At 39.6% G+C, this 20081-nt stretch overlaps 1 protein-coding gene across 1 annotated transcript in view; it reads left to right on the top strand.

Annotated features, from left to right (window-relative positions):
- Positions 1-20081, top strand: part of CFAP54 (cilia and flagella associated protein 54) — a 296564-nt gene that overhangs the window by 20130 nt on the left and 256353 nt on the right. The window contains exons 4-8 of the mRNA XM_028490464.1: positions 1288-1459; positions 6162-6220; positions 14303-14446; positions 16033-16146; positions 16270-16371. Of these exons, the coding sequence (XP_028346265.1) occupies positions 1288-1459; positions 6162-6220; positions 14303-14446; positions 16033-16146; positions 16270-16371 (591 nt within the window). The remainder of the gene's footprint in view (positions 1-1287; positions 1460-6161; positions 6221-14302; positions 14447-16032; positions 16147-16269; positions 16372-20081) is intronic.

Here is a 20081-nt window from a genome sequence, read left to right on the forward strand (position 1 = left end):
GTCTTTATTCCTGTCCTGCCCCTAGGTTCTTCAGAACCATTTTTTTTTTAGTTTCCATATATATGTGTTAGCATACGGTATTTGTTTTTCTCTTTCTGACTTACTTCACTCTGTATGACAGACTCTAGGTCCATCCACCTCACTACAAATAACTCAATTTCGTTTCTTTTTATGGCTGAGTAATATTCCATTGTATATATGTGCCACATCTTTTTTATCCATTCATCCGATGATGGACACTTAGGTTGCTTCCATCTCCTGGCTATTGTAAATAGAGCTGCAATGAACATTTTGGTACATGACTCTTTTTGAATTATGGTTTCTCGGTACAACCTCAGAGGCCTTTGACCTCTCCTAGCTCCTGCCTGTAGCTTTGTCCTCCATCTGCTTTGCATCTTTCACACTTTTGTCAGAATTAATTTCTAAAGTGTAAATCAAATAATTGTACTCCATTGCTCTTTGGATTTGCCCTTTTGCCCTAGTCCATATTCCTTGCAATGGTGTGGAAGCGCTCCATGTTCTGACCATGGACCACCTCTATAGCCTAATTTATCTTAAACCTTCTCATCCAACTTTAAAAAAGACTTTCAAATCAGTGACCACAGCAAGCACCTCAAGCATTCCTAACACTGTGTGTGCCCGGAACGCTTTTCCCTCTGTCAAGAGCCTTGTATTCCTCATCTTTGACTCCCTGTTGCTTAGAGTGTGGCAAACAGAGGTGGTCAACAAACATTTGCTGAGGAATTGTGTAAATGGTAATAATTACATCTGAATTAATATGTTAACATGCCATTGTGGGGCTTTACAAAAATTGATTTAATTCTATATTCTTGGAAGTAGGATTTTGTACTGTTTTTGCTTTTGAAAAATTTTTAGACTAAGGAAAGGTGATCTTAACTAAATGAATGCTTTGAAGAAACCTATTTTACCATGTTTCTTTCCATATGTTGGTCCAATAAGGCTGCTATAACAAAAATCCAGAGATTGGGTGGCTTGAACAACATTTATTGCTCACAGTTCTGGAGGCTGGGAAATGCAAGATCAGGGTGCTGGAAAATTCAGTGTCTGATGAGAGCCTGCTTCCCCCTGTGTCCCCATATGGCAGACGGCGAGGTTGCAACATATAAATTTTGGGAGAACACAAACATTCAGTCTATTGACCTCTACTAATTTATTGAATCAATTAAGAAGAATCGTTTCCATTTTAGTTTTGTACGTTTTAAGACGTGCTTTCCTAAGTTGCATAAATGTTATTTATATTCTTTTTCTTTTCCTCATGTGTTTCAGTTTCATGCTTTAAGTGGCAGAAATATTTGCAACTACCAGCTGGTCTGTGACAGTGACATGAACCTGCAGAATAAAGAATCTGTGGCCCAGTGTCTGCATATCTTGTCCTCCTTAAGGCTCATCATGCAGGTGGCTTTGCCACAGGAGCAACTTTGCTGGATTATATTCAATGGTATATGTCAGTGTCTTTTATTTTTCATTGTGTCTTTCAGAAAGGTATTTAAATACTAAGTTTGATGGTGACTTGATTACCTTGTGATTTAAAACATGTTCATTTCCTCCTAGGGGCAAGATGGGAATAAAGATGCAGACCTACTAGAGAATGGACTTGAGGATATGGGGAGGGGGAAGGGTAAGCTGGGACAAAGTGAGAGAGTGGCATGGACATATACACACTACCAAACGTAAAATAGATAGCTAGTGGGAAGCAGCCACATAGCACAGGAAGATCAGCTCGGTGCTTTGTGACCACCTAGAGGGGTGGGATAGGGAGTGTGGGAGGCAGGGAAATGCAAGAGGGAAGAGATATGGGGACATATGTATATGTATAACTGATTCACTTTGTTATAAAGCAGAAACTAACACACCATTCTAAAGCAATTATACTCCAATAAAGATGTTATTTCCTAATAGGACAGGACACTTGTGGGCTTTTTAACATTTTTATTACATTTCAGTTTGTCCTTATGAGCAGGGACTTATACAGCATGTCTGTGGGTTTTCTGCTCAAGGGAGGGTCAGAGGCTGTGGAGATAATCAGTTTCACATATATACAAAATAGGGACCACAGTTAGTAAGTAAATATAAATGGGGAAGGATCGGAGGACCGGTTAGATTGTTTCTAAGCATCATCCATTTATTGTTCCTCTCCACGAATACTTTGGCCAATGACCAGGGCTTCCTATGCATCAACCTTCTCCTCCTACTTGTTTTTGAGTGAGGAGCTCTGAGAACGTGCATGTATGTATGTGTATAGTGTATTTACATACATATATATGCATTGTACAGCTACACATATGTACATGTATATGCATTATATATGTCTCATGAAATGAATCTTATTTATCAAAATGTAGCATTTGTTTTTTCCTTTTAAGACTTACAATTTAAATTCAACTAAAATTCTCTTCAAAGTTACAATTTGAAGTTACGATGAGTCGCCTGATGAGTCGCCTACAGTATTGTTCTCTGGATAACATATTCCTAAAGGAAAAATAATAACAGTGTGTTCTGTGTGCCTAAGACCAGGGCAAAATAACTTGGAAGAAAACATATTGGATTTTCTCTCATCCATGGCAACTGACAGTACATTTCCTAGCCTTTTCCTTCCTTGTTCTCCCCAAATAACTTTTTGGACATTTTGATTGTAATTAGACTTTACATTTGCTACCAGAGATGAGGCTGACTCTGGAAGACATTTTTCAGTCCAGTGATTGTTAAGCTTTTGGGCCTCCTCATCCTCAGAGTTGCGGTGGCCATCTCTGCACCTGAATTGCTCACACATCTTGGCAGGGGTTGAGCAGGAGCAGAGCTCCTGATTCACTTTGTTGTAAAGCAGAAACTGACACGCCATTGTAAAGCAATTATACTCCAATAAAGATGTTAAAAAAAAAAAGGAGTGATAGGCCTGAGGGTTGGGCCCTGCAGTCAGCCTTTGCTTGAAAGGTGGAAATGATGCAGCATGACTCCCTGTCTGAAACCCTTTTCAGATCACACACAAAACCCCCCAATATTCTTAAAAAAAAAAAAGATTGAACGATTTCTGTATCTTCTACATCCTTTTTCTGGTGTGTGCTTTTTCCTTATACATATGACATCACGTTCTAGATTTTATCCTGTTTCCTAAATATTTTTCAGCTCAGCACTATGGTTTTAGAATCTAGCCGTGTTGCTAGATGTAAACCTAGTTTGTTAACTCTGCCTGCTGAATTGGATTTGGCAGATACCTATGCACCCATAGGGATGGGCACCTGGTTTGCCCTGCCTCTGTAACTGCACAAATAATTCTGCAGTGAATATCCTTGCCTCTGTCCTTTTATAGACCTGTGTGAGAATTTTCCGGGACTTATGCCCAGGAGTGAGGTTCCTGGATTGTGGGAGATACATATACTTAGTGTCATTAACTGCTGTTCCTGTTTTAGTTAATTAATCTCAAACTTAATAAGTGCCAGGCATTGTTCTAGATGCTAGGGATACAGGAGTGGATGACAGACAAAAACCCTGTTCTCATGCTTACATAATGCTTCAGGGAGATGATAAACAAATCAAAACTAAATGATGTATCAGATGGTGCTGGGTGCTATGGAGGAAAGTAAAGCCAAGAAGGGGGTTAGGAAGAGCACTGGCTGGGCTGGGCTGGGCTGCAATTTTATTTTATTTTTAAAAAAAGATTTATTTATTATTTTATTTTAATTTTTTGGGCTGCATTGGGTCTTCATTGCTGCGCACAAGCTTTCTCTAGTTGCGGTGAGCGGGGCGTACTCTTCGTGGTGGTGCGTGGGCTTCTCATTGCAGTGGCTTCTTTTGTTGTGGAGCACGGGCTCTAGGCACATGGGCTTCAGTAGTTGTGGCATGCGGGCTCAGTAGTTGTGGCTCGCGGGCTCTAGAGCGCAGGCTCAGTAGTTGTGGTGCACAGGCTTAGTTGCTCCGCAGTGTGTAGGATCTTCCCAGACCAGGCCTCGAACCCGTGTTCCCTGCATTGGCAGGCGGATTCTTAACCACTGTGCCACCAGGGAAGTCCTGGGCTGCAGTTTTAAGTGGAATGGTCAGGGTAGGCCTCACCTGAGATGAGATGCCGTTGGAGTAAACACCTGATTGAGACATCTGGGTGTTTGGGGGAAGGGCATTCCAATTGGGAGATTAACAAGTACAAAGAGCTTGTAGTTTTAAAACTTTGGAATTTAAGTCATGAAAAAATAAATTGACCTGCAGTCAATTTGTCAAAATACATTTGACCTTTCCAGTTAGACGTTAACACTCTTTTAATTGACTATTATACACACACACCCTTGTTTTTAAGATATTTGACCAGTCTTCGTTCTTTCACAAAATCTAACTGGGTAAATGAATGTTGGATAACATCTGACATCTCAACTAACCTGAACCCAACTCATCTGAACCCTCAAATAGTCAAGATTATTTTGGTGGTGGCTATCTTAGGTGAAAAGGAGTCACATGACAAGGCAATAAACGCCGTATCAGGGATTTGGTTAAAAATCAAACCAACTCCCCAAAATAGCCTGAGAACGTAAAGATTTAGTCTGTGCTCTGTTTTGTACCATGTACTCTCTCCATCGGGCTCCTGCCGTGGAATCTGTAAGCCATGCCAAGATCCTGAACCATCAGAGAAGGATTCCATTATAGTCAGGATGCACTAGGGCTGCAAAGGTTAAAGGCACATCTTTGAAATACAGAGGGCCCTTGTTATTCTTTTTTTTTTTTAACATCTTTATTGGAGTATAATTGCTTTACAATGGTGTGTTAGTTTCTGCTTTACAACAAAGTGAATCAGTTATACATATACATATGTTCCCATATCTCTTCCTTATTCTTGAGGGTGGTCTCCTGGGGCTTTCTGAAATCCCGCAGCTCCCATTGCTGAATGTTTGGGCTTCTGGCTTACACCTGAATCACGTGTTTTGTGGAGAGTTATGTGTTTCCTATGCATATCCTTCCTTGGTGACTTTTTTTTTTCTCCCAGAAGCACAGTTATACAGTCAGGTCAACAGAGCCAAGTCGAGATGAGAATGTGGAGCTTGAGCTCTTATTAGCTGAGTGGTTTTTTCCCCCAGTGGATCTTACATGAGATAAACAGCTCTTTGTCATGGGAGCAGGCACACTAAGAATGTGGGGGACTGTATAATCTGTGAACTTTATGGTACTTTAAGTGTTTAAGATTCTATTCAATACTTTTTGGTCACTGATTTGTGTAATGTTTATTATGCTTGCAGATGTATTTTAATCAAGGGATGTGTGCTTTAGAGCAGATGCTGTTTTCTCAGAAGCTTTTAAAGTTTAAACGTGAACATAGGATTTGGAATTGTTGAATTTTGGTGGTTATGAATTTTAGATGAGATATTTTTTAGAAAATATTTAGATTGCTTGTCATTATAATTGCATGCCTTTTTAAAGCATGGTATTATACTGTTTTTTGGGTTATGTTTATAGCCCGATAATGTCCTTTGTATACAGAAGGGTATATGGTGATGTCATTCCCCACTTGTCCTCCAAATGCTGCCATAAAATGAGTCTTCTATCCTCATTTAATTAGTGGCTTGATTTTAAAACAAAATCATACTTGAATGATCTTAAATAGGAGTTGGAAATGGCGTTTTTCATTAGAGTGCGTATGGGACGTACCTTAATGGGATAAATATTATATGAGACAGTGAATGAATATAATACAACCTATTATGCATTATGAGTTTTAAATTATGTGTTTCCTTCTTGTGTATTGTGTGCCATCTGATTAAATGTGTATTCTAGTCTTATTTGGAGATAAATCTTCAGTTTTTCAACTGTGAGGAAACCATGGGAACCCATAACATTTTATGTGAATTAATAAAACCACAAAGTACATAAATTATGCTACTAAAATACTCTTTTGTTCAATATATTTCAAAACTTAAACTGTCTTTAAAATGAGACTAACAGATTCCTGTGTCAGCATATTTAAAATATGGTCATATTAGTTCTTTCAATAATTTGGCTACAAGTTACAAAAAAGTTTATAATGATTATAACTCTCTGGCCATTATCAGATTTTCTCATGAGAAAATCACTTGTTTCGGGAACTACCAACTTAAACTGCAGGAATTGGAATGTAAAATTTCATCATTTGACTGTAAAACGTGTTGATCTTTTTCTCCATCTAGGTACCATTTACATTTACACCATTTGCAGAAAACTGATGATCATAGGTAACTCTTCTAAGGTATGGAATTTACTGACAAAATATCTTCCCCTGTAATTCCTGGCTTTCTTAAGACTTTTGTTAGCATTGCATACTAAACAAAGAAAATTTGTGAATTATATAACAAAATTTAGTGAATTTACATAGGTTTACTGTTTTTAGTTTTCCTTTAATATGATCATGTAAAAATGTAGACAATAAAGTATTAATGAGAAGAAAGCATTTCTAAAATTGATAGGTATTTCTCCAGTGTCCTTCAGTCTCTCAAATTAGTCATAACTTGTCAATATGTTACTGAACATCCATCTGATAACTATATCTCTAGGGAGGGTGGCCATCCATTGTAGCTTGCCCAAGACAGTCCTGTTTTATGCCTGTTGTCCTGGAGTAATTATTAATAGTTCCTACTTTCACTTTAAAAAATGTGTTGGTTTGGATGATAAACTATGGTTAGCCTGTTTATGTCTTGTTTTGGAGCTTGGACTGCATTTCGCTTGAAGAGCTGGACTGTACTTATGGTCCAGATACTAGTTGGGTGAACAAACTCCTAAACTATGTCCCAGTTATGAGCTGACTTTGTTTTACAGTAAGATTCTCACTGACCAGTACTCACTGCTTAGTTTTAGCTCGAGGAAGTGGCTGACACTTCTGTTGACTTCCTTACCATGTTGGTAGCACTTCTGTCTGCAGGAGACATATTTATTCCCTGTGTTCACTGTCCAGTCATTGGAATGTGGGCCAAGAAGGGAAAATACACTCTCTTTGAGACCATGCTTGAGTTCTTTCTGGCATTTGCAACACTACTACTTTAGTCTTCTCTATTGCATGCAAAACCTTGCTCTGAATATTCTAACGCTCGGGACAGATATTTTTTCCTTATTTCCTCAAAACACAGCCAAGTATCTTAAAAGTTGACAATGCTTAAAAAATAGATAGAAGCAAAGATATTTGCATGCTTAATGGTTAACATTAATTGTGTGTTCTGTCTCTTTTTTGTTCCTTGCATTTAAAAGCTCTATTACTGACAGTGACTTGAACAAACTCTCTGCCAGCTTTTTGAGTGTGAATTAAAATGAGGGGAGACTGCCCCATGTATAATGTAAATTTGGCCTCCAGACTATTCCAACGATTCTCTATCCAGTTCCAGATGACTTCCTAAAAAGAATTTGCAATCTTCTGTTGCACTTGCTGTAGCAACAAATACTGCTCCATGGAGAGCCATCATAGTTTGGTCTGCTTATAGCATTTGTCTGGCAAAACTTTGAAGGGCAGAGATGTCTGTGCCAACATTTAACTGTTAGTGTTTGTACTTGTTAATGCTGAGAGAATTTTAATTTAACATGATAGTCATCTTAAAATAATTTCTTATTTATACCCTTTGTAAGACATCTTCTCTCCCCCTCATATAACTTGAGTTTCTCTCTGACAAAATAAGGAAGGCCTGAAGGAGGATCGTTCTATGTCCCAATCTTGTGGGATGGGAGTAGGGGGAGTGAGGAATGCAAGAATTTGGGGGTGGTGGGTGGCTGTACAGTTGGCACTTTCAGATCAGGATGAAATTCTTTCGGTTTGTTCAGTATAATAAGTTTCAAGGAAATTAATTTTCACCCTGAAATTCACAAACCCTCAGCTGATGAATTGATTCCTGAGTTGAGAATGTAAATGGACTCGATGGGTCCATTTAATGGGGACGGGCCCTTGGCAGTCCAGCCACGTCTGAATCCTCCTGATTCCGTAGCTGCTTTAGAGTTCAAGTCTGTTATAGCAAAAGACAGAGGAGAAACAGATGTGGAATCCTTAGGCTTTTCTTTGTGTCACCCCAGAGCAATCTAAAGTCCTATTCCCATAGGAGCTGAGAATTATGATTACCATTTGTTATTATTATTGACTCCCTACTCTGTGTTAGGTACTGTGTGAAGGGCTTTGCATACACAATAATGCCATAATAGTCTTATGAGGTGGACACCACCACCATCACTGTCCTTTGTTGAATGAATGCTTATCATCTCTAAGGTATGCTTCTAAGCACTTTCGCATATTATCTCATTTAATCCTCACACCAGCACTTTGAGAAAGTGCCATCATTACCTTTATCTTATTTATCTTACCTCGTCTTACAGACGAGGAAGCTGAGGCTTAGAAAGGTTAATTCGCTCAAGGTCACACATCTAGTTAGAGATGTAGCGGAGGCCCGAGCCAATGCCACCCTGTACTGCCTCTCAACACCATTAGAATAAGGCGTGTCTGTTGGCATAGCCCGTGACCCACCCTATTTTGGTTCATCTCTGCAAATGGAGGAGTTGTGTGGGAGCTCTTGATACAATGTTGAAATATTTTCTGACATGACTGAAGGCATCCTGAAGACCAAGACTGGCCAGGACTTTTCCCCGAATGGGAAGCACTTTTGTGCTGAGGCAGGTCACCAGCATAAGCTTAGCGAATGGAGGCAGGGCAGTTCTCTAAGCCTCTTTCCGTAAAGACATAAGACAGTTTGCTTTCCTTTATGGTAAAAGCTGTAGTTTCTTCTGAGGCATTTGCAACTGTAGTATAGTACTCAGCAAACGTTAAAGAATTCAGTAGAATCTATTCATTCTAAGAAAATGTTGATTTCTGTTTCCCTTTACTATAAAACTGAAATAGTTTGGTAAAGTGTGTGGCTTGAACAGTAGTTGTCAGATCAGTCCACACACCGTTACATAAACTTCAAGTCCAGACTTTGAAATGCTTCTCAGTGTTTTCCCTCAAAGGGTATGAGTTGAGATAAATGACGCTGCACTGCCATCCTGTGGCTCAGCTGATTAATTGTGTGTGTGTTTTTCCTACTTGACACCTGAACCATGCTTTTGCTAGGCTCCTATAATATGGTCTTTCAAAGTTGTTGTTTTTTTTTTTTTAATGAAGACAATAGTCCTGCTGAAATCATCAATTTTTTATTAATAGAAATAATTCTTTCAGGGGCAAGAAAAAAATGCTACAAATTAAGAGGGTTTTTTTTTGGAAATGACATTTCATCTTTAAAACCTGAATGATGGTTTCTCAGAGCCCTAAGTGGAATGATGGCTTTTATCCTTTTTGTCATCATTTCCCTGTGTAGTGGGAAGAATCCTGCTGCACTTGGGAATCCAGAGACCTGAATTTCAGCCCCAGCTCTGGCACTTACAAGCAGTTTAGTCTCTTGGAGTCAGATTAGGTTACTTTTAAGGTCCCTTCTGGCACTGAAATCTGTGATTTAGGGTCTTTGATGCTAAGTCTGAGGCCAAACCCAAACATCATGTGAACAGCTGTTCACTGATGCTGTTTTTACTTTGAAATGTGAAATTTCTAATACCAGGAATTCTGAGAGCTTTGGAAAGACGTGGATATAAAGGGGGGGAATTTATACATGGTTTAATTCCACCTCCCCACAAATACAACCACCTGAATGTAAAAATCCACAGTAAGATTTCTGTGCAGCAGATACGAGGAACCCAGGAGTTTTGATGACTGTTAATTCCATATCAGTTGTGTGGCAAAATCGGCAAACAATGACAGCAGCAGCAACGAAAACAGCAATAAAGCGACCCCAGGCCAACTTAGTAGAGATATAGTGTCCAGAACCAGGGAGGGGGAGTTTCCTTTCACTATGGTCTAGTTACACACTTTAAAGGGACTTTGGCAACTTGGAGCAAAGCCGTGGAAGACCAACCATGATGCGAAAGGGAAGTGCAGTCCTGGGAGGTATAGAAGTGCTTGGGGATCTTTATCCTGGAGAGAGAGCTGGGGGAGAGGGCAGGCTGCATAGGTGCTTTCAGATTCGTGGAAGGCGGTGATTTGCAAGTTGAGTTTTGAGTGGTCTTGTGCTGTTCCAGAAGGCATAACTAGGATGAATGCACCAGAGGTGTATCAAGGTGGATTGCATTTCAGATTAGAGAACTTCATGTTTAGAATTGTCTTCTTATGCCACGTGGCATGTTCCTTGTTACTGGAGGTGGGAAGTCATGGGCGGGGAAGGTGTGGGACATCAGGTGGTGGTGCTGGTGATGTTGGGGAGGGGATGAAATGAGATAGATTTTCAACCCTTTGATCCTGTGATTACCTGAAGTAGGTCCATGTTTAGCATCATGAACTGAAACTTTTCAATGAAGGTCAGTCAGTCAGTCAGCAAAGATTTGTTGCATGTTTACTACAGGCCAGATAAAATTCTGGGGGCTGGGGATACAGTGGTGAACAAGACAGACAGGGCCCTTTCCTAAGGTGAACTTGCATTCTAGTGGGGTGAGCTTACATTCCCAGCGGATAGCAAAGGATATTACAAGTCTGTGTCAAACCCGGCTCTGCTTCCAGCAGCCCCCTTTCCTCTGGACTCAAAACTGACCAGACGGTGGAGAATTCTGGCTTTTCAGGCTTCTTTTTTCTTTTAGATATCTGCTGAGCTGCTTGCACACATGTTATACACATTGTCTTTGAGGGCTCCAAAGATGGTAATAGGGTCTGAATGTTACCAGTGTTTCATCTGTTTTTACTGTTAAATGCTTTGTCAGTCTGATGGGTTTGCTTTATACATGTGAAGCTCCTGGACCTTTTTGATGATTTGCCTTTTCACATTGGGTTTGACTACTATAGACTTATTTTTCCTTAATGATTTCCTCAGTTATTGAAGGCTGAATTTGTTATTGCAAGAGGAGCTTTTTTCTGTTGTCCAAATTTATTATCATTATTTTCTTGAGAATCTAGACTACTTGTTAACTCTCCCTTGGTTGTTTCTGCTGACTTTAGGGTTGTTCAGTGAATTCATTTAATAGCACTTGGGAATATCTTCTAGGTACCCGGCACTGCTCTAGGTGCTGGGGATATAATAACAAAAAAGGCACTGTTCTTATTTTCATAGAGATCAGAGTAAGGTTTTGGAATCACACACAGGAGCATATTAATGCAATTGGATGTGACGTATATATGTGTACGTAAGAATCTATGTAAATTATATACAGTGTATAGATACACATGTATATACATACAGCACAATTACAGGAGAGACAGAATTGAAGCAAAGGTCATTTCTCTTTAGGGATGTTAGAAGAGTGCTCTTCAACAGCTAGCTCTCTTTCCCCTGCCCTTCCTCCACCTTCTCCTCCTGTTCCTCTGTCTTCCCCATGCTCCCCCTTCCTCCTCTTTGTCTTCATTGTCATTAGCAAAGCTAACACTTAGTATGTGTTCTAAGCACTTAGCATGTATTAATGGAAACAATCCTATAAAACAGTTACTGGTATACCTATTTTGCAGACGAAGAACCTGAGGCTCGTGGAGTTTAACTGTCCACGTACCACTGCTAATAGTGGAGGTAGAGTTTCAGCTCAGTCTTATGGGGAAGGAGAGAACAACAGAGTGAGCAGAGATGCATATTTGCACCATTAAGATGTTTTGTGGAATGGAAAGTATTTTGGACCAGCTTTAAGTGTACTATGCAAGGTCAAGAGTAATGGGGGTGGGGTGGGGGAAGGCAGGGACTAGGTTGTGAAGGGTGTTTAAATGCCCTATAAAGGAAGCAACTGCATAGCACAGGGAGATCAGCTCGGTGCTTTGTGACCACCTAGAGGGGTGGGAGGGAGACGCAAGAGGGAGGAGATATGGGGATATATGTACATGTATAGCTGATTCACTTTGTTATACAGCAGAAACTCACACACCGTTGTACAGCAATTATACTCCAATAAAGATGTTAAAAAAAATAAAAAAAAATGCCCTATAAAGGGTTTGAACTTTGTTATATAGGCAATAGGGAACCATTGAATGTTTAAAGCACAAGAGTGACAGCTCAATTTGCATTTTAGAAGGATAACTCTGATGGCGTAAGGAAGATGCATGAGGAAGCAGGGTATTTAAGAAGATAAGGAGACAAGTGAGGAAGTATCCCAATAGTCCTGGGAGACTGCTTTGTTAAGGCTGATATTTCCATGGGTAGAATTTAGAATTTGATATTCTGAGATACTTTGCTCATAGATTCTTATTTCCATCCCGGTAATAGTTCTAATAGCAATATGTGGAGCAGAGACCAAATTTCTTCTAATATTCAATCAGGTGAAGGGCAATACAGTCCATTTACCATTTGAAATTTTATTTTTTAAAAATTTTTATTGGAGTATAGTTGATTTACTATGTTGTGTTAGTTTCAGGTATACAGCAAAGTGAATAAGTTACACATATACATATATCCACTCTTTTTTTTTTTTAGATTCTTTTCCTATATAGGCCATTACAGAGTATTGAGTAGGCTCTACAGCAAGTTCTTATTAGTTATCTATTTTATAAATAGTAGTGTGTATGTGTCAATCCCAATCTCCCAATTTATCCCTCCCCCCCTTATCCACTGTTGACCATAATTTTGTTTTCTACATTCATGACTCGACTTCTGTTTTGTAAATAAGTTCATTTATACCCCTTTTTTTAAAGGTTCCACAGATAAGCTATATCATAGTATATTTGTCTTTCTGTGACTTACTTCACTCAGTATGACAATCTCTAGGTCCATCCATGTTGCAGCAAATGGCATTATTTTGTTCTTTTTTATGGCTGACTAATATTCTGTTGTATATATGTACCACATCTTCTTTATCCATTCCTCTGTTGATGGACATTTAAGTTGCTTCCATGTCCTGGCTACCCTTTGAGGTTTTAGAATATATATATTTTTGGCTGCGTTGGGTCTTTGTTGCTGCACGCAGGCTTTCTCTAGTTGTGGCAAGCGGGAGCTACTCTTTGTTGCGGTGCGCGGGCTTCTCATTTGTGGTGGTTTCTCTCGTTGCGGAGCATAGGTGCATAGGCTTCAGTAGTTGCAGCGTGTGGGCTCAGTAGTTGTGGCTCGTGGGCTCTAGAGCGCAGACTCAGTAGTTATGGCACATGGGCTTAGTTGCTCCGCAGCATGTGGGATCTTCCCAGACCAGGGATCAAACCCGTGTCCCCTGCATTGGCAGGCGGATTCTTAACCACTGTGCCACCAGGGAAGTCCCTAGAATATTTTCAAAGAAAGGAAAATACTGACAAAGTTAACTGCAGAATACGTATCATCAAATAGTTTTTCCCAGGGCTTTATGGGAAAAATATGTCCAAAAAGGATTATCACTGGGATTGTGGGGAAAAGTTCTTTAACTGTAGATGGAATAGCACAAGAGGCTCTTACATATATTCCAACAGATGGGCAATAACAATGGTGACCCTTCCCCAAAATTTTGTTTCAGTTCGTACCTTCAGAATAATTACACTCGTAATAGGCATTATTTATGTGCGGCTTACATTGAGTCAAAATCATTCTAGTGTGTCATGTACATTATCTCCTTCCCATAACAGTACTGCAGTGATGTGCTAAAATATCCATTTTATAGGTGAGAAAATTGAGGTCTGGAGAAGTAAAATGACACAGATACTAGGTGTTAAAATTGGAACTGAAGCCCTGGTCTTTTTGATTCTAATCCTGGACCGTTTCTACTAAGTACCACAGGCCCCGGATTGTCAGCCTTTTCTGTTTTTCCCTACCCTGTTATGCCAGTTTATTTTCAGAATAATACATTGGTTTGAGACCAGCTAATAACAATTGCATTGTTGGAATTAGCTCCTAGACTACTGTTGACACTTGATAAATGTTAATAAAAATAAGCTGAGTTCATAGGATTTTAGGAGCTAAGAAGGAAGACATTCTAAAATGGCTAACTTGAGATTTTGAGTTCTTGAAATTATTCTTTTACTTTTGTTTGTTTTGTTTTGTTTTTTGCGGTATGTGGGCCTCTCACTGCCGTGGCCTCTCCCGTTGCGGAGCACAGGCTCCGGACGCGCAGGCCCAGCGGCCATGGCTCACGGGCCCAGCCGCTCCACGGCATGTGGGATCTTCCCGGACCGGGGCACGAACCCATTTCCCCTGCATCGGCAGGTGGACTCTCAACCACTGCGCCACCAGGGAAGCCCTCTTTTACTTTTAAATGCTTGTTTTTTTAATTGACTCATTATTTGTGGTATTTTTAGTTTAAGTAGTCAGCAACTTGGGCTCACCACTCATAATTTGATAATATTAAATGAAAATCGGCATTATTAGCTTAAAATGAAAAGACATTCTATTGTGCCCTTTTTCTGTCTCAGGCCTTGGAATATCTCCTGTGGGCCAGTGTATGTATGGAATCCTCAGTCCCGCTTCTGTCCATCAGGTACTTGACGTGGAGAGCTACTCTTTACACCGCTGTCTGCCAATGCTACTATGACTGCCAGGCTGGTATTCACGGAGAGGTACGCTACTTTTTAACTCTGAGGATGCCAATATTTAAAAATACAACATATTCAGCATTTTTTTCTTTAGATGAGCGGCAGGAAAACAAACAAGCAAACAGACAAAACCCAAAGAATTGCAGTGAAGCAAAGACAAAAGTCCCAGGCTTTATTTGCAGAAATTTGCTTGACTTCTCCATTCTGTTGGTCTCTCGCTTCACTTCCTGTTTCCCCCTTTATTCTCTATTCACTTCTACCGTCTTTACTCCTTTTCTGAATCAGGTCTCTGATATCTTCCCTTCCTTATCGTATTCTTGTATGCAAGTTACTTTCTTTCCCTGTTTAGTTACTGTGTTCCATGCCACCTACCATCCGTTTGTCTTGATTTTGCTCTGCTTCCTCCCACCATTTATTTAGTATACTCTATTTCTTATTTTTCCTCTTTTCCTATATATATTTTTGATTGAATATTTGAATTATAACTTAACTGGTTGGGGCTTCTATTGGTCTATGCCACACCTCTGTGCAGATGAAAACAGGCACTCTCGTTATGATACGTGGTACTTGGCTTGTCAGTGGATGGGGTCTTGGTGAGAATTAGAAACAGGCACCCTTTCCTTTGGGCGAACCTATCCCTGCAGCAGTGTGCATAGCTTGGTGAGTACAGGGTGGGTTGGATTTCAGCAGGAGACCAGCTTAATACAGCCCTTGCGGGATACTTTTTCTAGCCTAGGATACATTCTAGAAACTACTCACCATATATGCATAGTTAGTTTTAGTGCACTAGTGGTGGCATGTTTCTATAGCTATTAAATTTATCAGGGACTGAAATGCTTGCGTAGTTTTGACCATTTGATTCCTATTGGAATTTTTTCTTATTGGAAGATGTAACCCTGTATGTTGCTATTGTGTTCTAGAAGCATCTTCATGAAAAATCATAAATTATAAATAAAGTACTTCAAAGAACTAGTAAACTAAATTGCATGAATTGAACTTGTTTTGCTGTTATTGCTAAAGAATTATAATAATGGTGAACTGATTAAATAAGCTAGCCTGCTTCCTTTCCTCAGATATTAATAAATACTTCCTATATGTTGGGTACTGGAAATCCAAAAATGAATAAGACCCTTTAAGGACCTCACAATTTAGTGGACAGTGTGAACAATTGAATAGATAATACAGCTTGTTTTGGTAGAAAGGTTAGAATTTGAGAAGAGCACTGAGGAGGGGTGTGTGTGTGTGTGTGTGTGTGCGCGTGTGTGTGTGCGCGCGCGCGCGCGCGCGCGCATACGTGCGTACAATGCCAGAGAAGTGATCATCTATATGAAGCTGCTGTTTAGCCCAGAATTTGACTTTCCTTACTTTTTGAATTAATTCATGAAGTTAGATATCCGACATTTTATTATCTTTAGATTTACAGAAATTAGTGGTGCTTCTCGGAAATGATTGACAGGACAGCTACCATGTTCTAAAGAATCAGCATCAGCCTAGAGTTTAATTCACCAATTAAATCAAATGTCTGGGAGAATAAAACATACTGTCTTGATACATTTTTAATCACTATACTCTAACTTATTATGACTTAAATTTATTTTAATTGCATGTAGGCATTTGCTCGGCGTGCTTTGGCTAAAATTGATGAGTTAAGGCAACTGGAATTAATGAGTTCCTCACAATCACAGGAAGAATCCAGAGGATATTATAGAGAGGCCACGATAAAGGTATAAAAATTTCATGAAATAAAAGAAATTTACTGTACTCTACAAATGATTAAGTACTTAATATTAGTAGTTGAGAAGTACATCCCACTGTTACTTCATATATAATTCTTCTTTTTGAGGCAGATGGCAGTCATGATCTTCAAAAGGGGAGTATTCGAATCTAGAAGAAAAAACAAAAGTTTCTTTAGACCAAAGATAAGAGTTAACCTAAGGGAAGCACAAACTGTAAGTCTCAGAACGTCTTCTCTGTTTTAGACTCTTTTTGCAGTGCGTTTGTGTTATACCTCTCTGTCTTTTAAGCCTAGACACTAAATATTAAATCCTGCCCCCTAATCCCTGCACCAGTGGCAAAGAGAAGAATGCCTTCCCAATTTGGACACGGCCTTGCTTCATCCCTGACTCAAAGCTTTTGTACCTTCACACAATCCCAGTTTTGTAACATTAAAGGCCGAGAAGCCCAAGAGCCTGGGAGAGGTTCAAATGCATAGGCTTCTGAGTGGTGCTGCAGAGGCCTTTTGACCACTTGGTGTCAGCTTCAAAGGCATTGAGGGTGGAGAAGAGGTGGAGGCACCTTTTCTTATCAGCTTCTGGTTTCACCTTTGGGAGCGTTGAGGGTGTAGGTTATACTGGAGCAGCAAACAACCCCCATGTCTCAGTGGCTTAAAACAATTTATTTCCCACTGGAGTCAAACATTATTATAGTTATCAGGAGCTCTGCTCATGAGCGATGCTCAGGGCCAGGTTGAGGAGCAGTCCTCATTTGGAAAATTGCCGGGTCGTTCTGCCAGAGGGCACCTAAGAGAGCTCCGGAGGACCTCACACAGGCAGTGATGCTCAGCGTGGAAGTGACAGCAGCCTCCTTTCTAACATGGTCAGAACTCCTCACATGACCCCTCTCGGCCACAGGTGTGTTTGGCCAACAGCACTAAGGGCTCCCGGGGAGAGGAGTGGGACATAGATATGCCTGTGGGATCCTCTGCCTTTTTCCTTCTCCCACTGTCTTCCCCCTGGCCATTCTGAATCTCGGTGTTCCGGAAGTCCCAGCTCTGTATTTCTTTGAAGTGTTCCCTGACCATTCTAGACAGTTGTAAACTCTCTTTTATGAGCTTCTTTGGGACTGAAAATGAAAGTGAGGGGGGAAAGAAGATGAGCACTTTCTGACAGAAGAGTAGTAGAATCTCAGGACCTGGAAGGAATTTTAGAAACCATTTGGTTCAGTCATTTTCTATTACAGACGGGGAAAATAAAGCCCAGAGTATTTAAGCCAGCTGCTGGCAGCACTGGAACCAGAACCCAGGTCTCTAGCCCAGTGTATTCTAACTACTCCAATGACTGCCGTTCTCTTTCCTCATTTCTTCTTATAATACTTGAGAGGAATTCTCTTAAATAAATCATATTTAAATACAAATATTATTTGGACATGGTAGCTTTCTATTGCTACTTAGTGTCTCTGAGATAAATTGAGTACTGATCCCAGGCATGTAGTTCGTACCTCCTTTTAAATCATATCCCTTACTGACAAGTGGTGTGTAATTGGTGGGGGTGGTAGCTTGCCAAATTATAGATAATTCCTTGGATGAGCTGTTGAATAGCCTGCATCTGGTATTGTTAAGTAGTAATGCTATAGTGTTTGTTAGAGAGCAGGAGGCATATTTTGCAGAATGTTCTGCTTTAAATTTATGAAATCGTTTTACTGTTTCTACAAAAGAAAGTATTTCAGTGTGCATTAAATCTGTTTTACAGGAAATTTCTGAGTTCATAGGACAGTTGTTAACTCACAGTGAATCATTTTGACTTTCAAAGGATTGTTTTATAGGACTGCTAATTCAGACTTCTAATGATTGACCATTTAGTGATTCATTCAATAAATATTTTTGAAGTACCTGCTCTGTGAACAAGATACGTAGAGGTTACCTTCTAGTGGAGAAATTACATAATAAATAAATAAGTAAATTATAGCTTGTGATAAGAATTAAGGAAATAATGGTGGTGATTAAATGAGTTACATGTAAAGCCGTTAGAATGTTCCTGGCACATGGTAGGTCCTCAGTTGTATGAGCTATTACTATTTATTTTTCATTCATTCATTCAGTAGCCATGTATCGAAGGCCTACTGTGGTTCAAGAGTGGTGGCACATAGAAGAGGTGAAGTCGAAGTTCTTTTAAAATTTATTTATTTATTTAATTTATTTATTTTTGTCTGTGTTGGGTCTTCATTGCTGCACGCGGGCTTTCTCTAGCTGTGGCGAGCAGGGGCTACTCTTCATTGCAGTGCACGGGCTTCTCACTGCAGTGGCTTCTCTTGTTGCGGAGCACGGGCTCCAGGCACGTGGGCCTCAGTAGTTGTGGTGCATGGGCTCAGTAGTTGTGGCTTGTGGGCTCCAGAGCGCAGGCTCAGTAGTTGTGGCGCACGGGCTTAGCTGCTCTGCAGCATGTGGGATCTTCCCGGACCAGGGCTCAAACCCATGTCCCCTGTGTTGGCAGGCAGGTTCCTAACCACTGTGCCACCAGGGAAGCCCTGAAGTTCTTTTTTGAATGGCTTTGGAATAACAAGCGGGATTTGATTAGACAGGGAGAAGGAGGGAGAACATTCTAAGTAAAGGACAAGATCATGAAAATAGCTTGGAAGCAAAAGTAAGCAATGACTTTTGGTGGACAGTGAGACAGTGAGAAACTGAGCTTGAATGGGTGGATGTATTATGTTGGGGAATTAACATAATACATCTTATGGCACCGATGTCATGGAAGCCATGGTGTTTAGGGTTGGAACTGACTGCATGGGTTATATCATTCAGCTTCTCATCCATCTTGACAATTTAAAAGATGGTTTAGTATACCCTATGCAGTACATGTACCAGGATTTGTCTAATACTTTTTATTACTAGTATTTTAGTTGTTTTCCCATTCTTTGCTGTTATAAATATTGCTGTAATCAACATCTTCAGGTATATTATTTTTTCTTTCTTTTATTTCCTATGGGTAAAATTCAAGGTATAGAATTTGACTGTTACAAACACTTTTATTTCTCTTGATATATATTGCCAAATTAATTTCCGAAACAAGTACTCCAAGGTGATAACCCATATGTACCAGTTTCACCGCAAGCTATTATCATTTTGATATTATCATATTATTTCTTAATTTAAAAAATAATTCAGTTTTCATAAAGTGGCTTTTTTTGTGTGTGTGTGTGGTTGTTTTAACTTTATTATTTTGATTCAACTTTCCCTTATATTTGTGTTTACTCTTTATATTTTCTTTTCAGGTGAATTATCTTTTACAGTTTTGACCATTTATCCACTAGAGATTTTAATTTCCCGGTTCCCCTGCATCGGCAGGCGGACGCGCAACCACTGCGCCACCAGGGAAGCCCAGAGATTTTAATTTTTAAAATGTATTTGAATAGGCTCATTTTTTTTTCATTTTGCCTACAGTTTTGTTTTTTGAATTTTATTTTTTTATACAGCAAGTTCTTATTAGTTATCTATTTTATACATATTAGTGTATACATGTCAATCCCAGTCTCCCAATTCATTCCACCACCAGGCTCATTGTTTTTATAGAGATTAATATTTTGCTTGTCATGCTTGACAATCCAGTGTTTTTTAAATTACGTTAGCTTTAAATATTTTTTTGTAGGTCTTTTAAATATTTATATTTTAAAATCGTTTGCTTGTTATTCATCTATAGCTCTGATAAATCTATAGCTCTAGTTCACTTTTTGCTAGTTTTTCTAGGATATTTAAAAAAACAATTTCACTAATTTATTTGGGTTTTACCATTTCATTTTGAATACTTCTAATTATTAGAAAGTTTATTATGCTGTTTAAATAATTTTTTTTTTTTTTTTTTTTGGCGGTACGCAGGCCTCTCACTGTGTGGCCTCTCCCGTTGCGGAGCACAGGCTCCGGACGTGCAGGCCCAGCGGCCATGGC

The sequence above is a fragment of the Physeter macrocephalus genome, chromosome 6 (genome assembly GCF_002837175.3).
Source record: "Physeter macrocephalus isolate SW-GA chromosome 6, ASM283717v5, whole genome shotgun sequence".
NCBI classification, from domain to species: domain Eukaryota; kingdom Metazoa; phylum Chordata; class Mammalia; order Artiodactyla; family Physeteridae; genus Physeter; species Physeter macrocephalus.